This window comes from Vombatus ursinus, unplaced genomic scaffold (assembly GCF_900497805.2).
Source record: "Vombatus ursinus unplaced genomic scaffold, bare-nosed wombat genome assembly UNPS02009824.1, whole genome shotgun sequence".
In the NCBI taxonomy this organism is placed as follows: Eukaryota; Metazoa; Chordata; class Mammalia; order Diprotodontia; family Vombatidae; genus Vombatus; species Vombatus ursinus.
Genome location: NW_020949602.1, coordinates 5425951 through 5432154, shown reverse-complemented (window position 1 = coordinate 5432154; position 6204 = coordinate 5425951). Strand labels below are relative to the sequence as shown.

The following is a 6204-nucleotide window of genomic DNA, read 5'->3' as shown; positions in this document are numbered from 1 at the left end:
TGGAAAAAATAAAGTTTAATTTAAATGATTATCAATCAAAAATAAAGTTAACGGCAAAAATAAAGTAAAACGAGTGAGCTCTACATCTGCGAGCTCTCAAGGCTCGTGGCTTGGCACAAAGTTTACAGCATCATTGGGGCGCCCTGGCTTCCGGCAGCAGAGCGCTCTCCATCCCCTACGCTTCTCCCCAGGCTCCGCCCCTCGCCTTCTGGGTCCGCCCCTGAGCCCTAGCCCTGCCCCTCACCTTAACCACGCCCCTGCGTTGTAGTCCCGCCCCTCACCCCTTGTCTCCCCTGTGGCCCCGCCCCTCCCGCCTTTCCTCTCCAGTGACGCTCCCTCCCTTCCCCATAGCGTCTCCCAAGTCTCGCGGGATCTCGAGCGGGGTCGGGGCCACGGCGGGATCGCGAGCCGCGATCATGGCGGCCGAGGAGGCGGATGTGGATATCGAGGGGGACCCGGGGGCGGCGGTTCCTCCTCCACGCGGGTGAGGCCGGGGCTGGGGCCCGAGCGGGCCGGCGGGGGGTCGGGGCCGGCTCGGGCAGAGCCTGCCCCGAGGCCCAGGCCGGGGTCACGGTCACGGTCACGGGGCGGGCGGCGCCCGGGGCCAGGGCCGGAGACGCGGCGCGTGGGCCGAGCGGGCCTCACCTTCTCCGTCAGTGAAATGGAAAGGTCGCGCTGGTGTGCTGGTCACGCATGACCCCGGGTCCGGCACCCTTCCCCATCGTACACGGGGGAAACTGAGGCCCAGGGAAGCGGGAAGGGGCCGGCCGGCAGCACTTTGTGTGCGTGGCCGCGCCGGAGCCTGACCACCCCCTGAGAGGCAGGGGCCCGTTTTACAGATGAGGAAACTGAGGCAGGCCCCTTCCGCCTTTGTACAGCCCCTCACGTGACCGTGGGGTCTCCCCTACCCACCCGGCCACACCGACCTTGACTTGGCTGGAGCATCGCCCGCGCCCCTCCCGGCTCCGTCTGCGGCCTCCCGGTGACGTCAGCGGCTCCCTTGTTGTCCCACGTGACCCGCACTTAGGCGCCCCGCGTGGCCAGGGGCCACCCGTTCCCGTCCTCAGGGAGCCTACAGTCTGAGGCTCCTCCGTTATGGAGGGTGGGAGGAGGGTGGAGCGGGGCCAGCCTGGGCCCATCCCCAAAGTGGGGTCGCGGGAAGGACCCCGCAGATGGGGGGCGCGGAGTCCGGGGAGCATGGCTTAGAGCCAGGCTGGGATTCCTGAGCCCTGCGCCTTCCACTGCAGCAGGGACAAGACAGAGCTCCCTGGGCCTCCCCCTCCCAAACCTGGCCCCGGACCTCCCGTTCTCGGATGCGCCGCAGCTGTAAAGCGCTTTGCAAACCTTAGCGTGCCGGTTAAGTGTTAGCCGCTGCGGCGCTTTCCGGCCCTCTCACTCACCCCTCTGCCTCTCTGATCGGATCGCAAAGCCTCACCAGCCCTGCCTCTGTGGCCTCTGTGACCTCTGCGACCTCTGCGTGGCCTCCCCCCGGTTAGCCCCTCATCCCCTCTCACCTGGACTATTGCAGGAGGCTCCTAAATGCGTGCTCTTCTGTGGCCCTTCCTAATCTGACTTGGGCCTCCTCCCTCGAAATGGCCTTGAATCTATTTTGTGTTGACTTCTAAGGGTTTGTGCTCTTTCCACTGGCAGGACGTGTGTCTTTGGGAGTCAGAGACTTTGATCTTTGCTTTTGTGTCACCAGAGACCCAGGAAAGTACTGGACACTGGTGAGCACTTAATAAGTGCCTGTTGAGTGAGCGATTGATCTGTGCTGCAGACGCTGAAGTTCAGTTCACCATGGATCTGTTAAACACTTACTCTGGGTCAGGTGATACAAAGGCAAGAGTGAAACAAACCCTGCCCTCAAGTACCTTACGTTCAGTTCTGCTGAACTTGGAAGGTGGAGTGTGGAGCTAGTAAGGACCCTAGAGAATTTGGGTGCTTGCCCTCAAAGGGATGCTAGGTTACAGAATGTTAGAACAGGGAACAGGGAATGTGGGAGGGGTGGGAAGGGACCTCAGAGATTTATCTAGTCCAGTGATCTCCTTTAGCAGGTGACGGTCTCAATGGTTCCATGTCTCATAGCAAGTCCATGATGTGCTAAGGCAACTGGGTGGCATAGTGGATAGAGCTCCAGTCATGCAGTCAGGGAGATCTGAGTTTAAATCTGACAGATACATACCAGCTCTGTGACCCTGGCCAAGCCCCTTAACCCTGCTTGCTCGGTTTCCTCACCTGTAAAAATGAGCTGGAGAAGGAAATGGCAAACCACTCCAGTTTCTCTGCCAAGAAAACTCCAAATGGGGTTATGGAGAGTCAGCGCGATTGAAACACCTGAACAACAACAGCTGTAATGCTGGAACTCGAGTCAAAGTCTTAAGAATCTGAGACCTCATGACATCCACTCCAGCTCCTACCCTCAGGTCCCATGTCAGGTCCAGTTTGAGGAAAGGCTGGCCTGGCCCCAGCCCTGGTAGCACACAAAGCTGACTCAGCTAACGGGATTTCGGTGCCAGACGTTCTGGTCTTAGAGCCAGAAAGAAGATTTACAGCTGGAAGGTGTAGGCTGACGCACCCTCAGCCCCCCCCCCTTATAGAAGTTTGCCTGAAGTCACACAATGGATGACCCAGAACTAACATTCAGACTGACCTTTTCATTTTACAGATGAAAAAAAAATGGGCGCCATTTGGATTAAGCGATTTGCCCAGGGCCACACACAGCTCTGCTTGTTAGGAAGCCTTTGGTGACATCCAGCCTCAGTGGGCCCCTTTGCCACTTCTCTCCTAGCTCTTGGTTCTGCCCCTGGGGCAGACAGAACAGTCTAATTCCGCTTTCAGATGGCCCGCCTTCAAATGCTTACAAACTGCTCTCGTGTCCCCATGGAGCCGCCTCTTCTCTGGGCTAACGACCCCTCCTTCCTCCATCCTTTCCTCTTGCGTGGCATGGACTCAAGGATCTTTGCCCTGCTCTGGACGACTTGAACTTCTCCGTGTCCTCCATAAGCTGTCCCATCAGAACTGAACGCTGTCTGCCAGGGCCACGTACAGGGGACTCTGTGGGCTTCAGATCCCAGCAGCTTTTTTGGCTGGCACATCGCCCTTGTGGCGTTTCTGGTGTTCATCACGCTTAAACGTGACTGTTGGCAATGGGCCTGTTTTCTTGATGCCTTAAAAAGATTCAGATTGTCAGCAGCAGCCCTTGCTGCGCGCTCTTCTTCTGATACCATCGTATGAAGCAGACTGGGACAGCAGGGGGGCACTTGAGCCCTCCTGGCCTTGAGTCCGGCTCCAGCACTTACTCACTGTGGTGGTTCACACGGTTTTTTTACAGGCCAGCCTCAGTTTCCTCTCTGTGAAATGGGGATGGGTGAACTTGTAGCAGCCACCTCTCATGGTTGTCTTTGTGAGAGGAGCCCTATGCCTGTGTGAGTAGAGTTCCCTTTGGGAGGCCCCAGTTGCATGGAAGGCCGGCTTTTGGCTGTGGAGGCTGGTCCGAAGGCCACAAGATCAGTTGCTGCATCACAGGCAGTGAGAGGAAGCCGTCAGGCGTGATGCAGTGCGGGAGAGTCCCCAGCAGGCTCACTTTTGTAAGCATCTTTGCCCCGTTTTCTTGTCTGTTACAGAAGCCATGAACATACAGCATCTGGTTTACAGCAAGATCACTACCTTGATTCCACCTGGAGAGCTGATAATGGCCTCACTGTAAGTGCTTTATGAGAAGACTGTCATTTTGCTTTGTACAGTGTGCGTATGAGAGATGCTTCGTGTCTTGGAATACCACATTTTCCTGCTTCTGTCCTTGTTCTCGGCCATTGCAGGTAACACCCTGGGAGATTTTCCTTGGTTTAAACAATATAAGAAACTTTAATTCTTTTGTTCTTGAAGAAGGTCCTAGTGGGATGTTTCACGTAGACATAACACATTTTTATCTGATATGTCATAGAAGATATTCTCAAAAATCAATTAGTGTAAAAAAATTACCTTTCTCTTTTAATAGCCTTGGACTCTGGATAATACCATCAGTGCTGAGAACAGGGCTGTCATCGAGAAAATGTTACTGGAAGAAGAGTATCCTTTAATGCTTATGAGGAAAAAACCCTTCAAATTAGATTTTAAAAGCTACAAATACAAAAATTTGGACCAGCAGTCACCAATGGTCATTCTGTAGGCTTTTTCACTTGAGAGAAAGTTGCCAAGGTCTTTGATTCTCTGAATGTCATTAGAGCGTTCCATAGTATCCACTTTTAACAAAAAGCAACCTTCACCCCAAAAGACCAGCATCATTTTAAAGTCCGTGGCAGCTCTCAGAAACCATGGCGCCTTTTCAGTATTTTAAGCACTCTCTGCCTGATATTGTTCATTAATGCTGTGGAAAAAATTTAAAAAGCATGGTTACAGTCAGGACAGGTAGGTCCATGGGATGATGTTCACAATAAGGGATTGTCCGAATACTTTTGCAGTGAAATTTCCTGACTCGACAATTGTAATGTATTCATGATGTTAGAGGGAAATAACACGAATGGAGGCTGCCTCGTGTGGAGTGTGCTTGAATCGATGCCTGTATCAGTGCTTATGGGCCGCACCGTCTCTAGCTTAACCAAGCACTTGGGCACAGTTAGCATTTATGCCAAGCCTCTTGCTTCCTACTCGCTCACATGAACACATCTTTTCAGGTTTGATTTTCGACCATTCCTCCCCTAGTTAATCTTCAAGGACCCAAGTAAAACACCAAAATGTTGCAGAGTGAAGGCATCAGGTCTTTTTATTTCAGAAGAGAACAGAGAAACTTCTGACAATTAAGTGATGTAGTAAGAGCTGGTGTGGTTCAGTGGGAAGAGGGCTAGATTGGAAGCGAGGAGACTTTGGCTCGACTACGATCTCTGCTGCTGACTAGCTGTGTGTGGCCTTGTTCAAATCCAATAATCACTTTGGGTCTTTGGGGCTTCATCTTTGAAATGACAGTGTTGGACTCCCTCCACTGCGGTCCATTTCAGCTGTAGCATTCTGAAGTCTAAATATTCATAGTTGTTGCTGTGATGACATCAGAGCATCTCTGTTAGCCACCCACCACCCCATCCTTAGTTGTGATTTTTGTTTTTCCCTGTCTGAGTCTAGGAATTAGCAGTCATCATTTTGCCTAAGAAAGACTAGGACATTTTCATTGGGTTCTCTTACTCCCTGTCCCCCACGCTGTCTTAGGGGCCATCTGAAGAATCACTGGGCCCTTGAGTTTGAGGAGACAGAATAAGGGTATGGAATCCATAACCTCTCTGCTTGCTAGAGAGCAGAGATTCTTAACCTGGGGTCCGAATACCACAGATTTCAGGTCTCTGAACTTGAATGGGGGGAAAAAATGACATCTTTGATTTCACAAATTTGGTTTCCTTTGTAATTCTTTATGGTTTTTTGTATTCTTTTAAAAATGTTATTCTGAGAAGAGATCCTAGGCCTTGCCAGAATTTCAGAGGTATCGATATCATACAAATACAGGTTAATACCCTTGCTGTGGAGGGAGAAGGTTTATATGTCTTAATTTGTTGTGAGGGAAGTATGTTGTAGCCCTCAAGCTGGACTGTCTCACCCACAAAGCATGCCTTGTATCCTCCATGCCTTATAAAACAGGAATGAAGAGCCAGGAGAGGCGAGGACAGTACAGCTGGTTGGTTCTCTTCTCATTCCTTCCCAGGCATTCAAGTGTAAGCCAGGTCAGGCCTTACTAGGACTTGATATCTTTTCATGCCATGAAAAATTTAGGTATCAGTTCATTTGAGGTAGGAGTGGGCTCTATAATACACTAGATCATTAGTGTATGATTTTAGAAAAAAATAGTTTAACTCATATTTTCATTTATGTTAAATACATGCAATTCATTGCATTTTAAACTTAATCTATGGTGATGTTTATTTAACAGATAATAGTATCCACTATGTATATGAAAGACACGTCATTTTTTACTTGTTTTCAGAAAGTTTCCTTAGTACTTCACAGATATTATATGTCCAATAAATCACTTCCAGACAATTTCTGGCTTGATCATAAGGAAAGTAATAAAAAGTGCATGAAAAGGTAAAAAAAAAATCAATTGGGCAATACCTTGGAGGAATGTAGTGAATTTGAAAAAGTTAAATACTTTACAGAAACCATAATTTTCTTCTTTCTATCTTTTACAGTCCACAAAAATCAGGAAAACTCAGGTATGTACAT

At 50.3% G+C, this 6204-nt stretch overlaps 1 protein-coding gene across 6 annotated transcripts in view; it reads left to right on the top strand.

The window, feature by feature from the left end:
• Nucleotides 1-380: 380 nt before the first annotated feature.
• MYSM1 (Myb like, SWIRM and MPN domains 1) overlaps nt 381-6204 on the top strand; it is a 33470-nt gene continuing 27646 nt past the window's right edge. For 5 of the 6 annotated variants that reach the window (XR_003568324.1, XR_003568323.1, XM_027852824.1 and 2 more), the window contains exons 1-5: nt 381-484; nt 3624-3702; nt 3998-4068; nt 5989-6066; nt 6171-6194. Coding sequence is in view for 4 of the 6 variants with exons in the window: in XM_027852824.1 (XP_027708625.1) it covers nt 417-484; nt 3624-3702; nt 3998-4068; nt 5989-6066; nt 6171-6194 (320 nt within the window). In the remaining 2 variants the exon portion in view is untranslated. Of the gene's footprint in view, nt 485-3623; nt 3819-3997; nt 4069-5988; nt 6067-6170; nt 6195-6204 lie in introns of all 6 variants that reach the window. The other variant, XM_027852825.1, reaches the window with a different exon arrangement.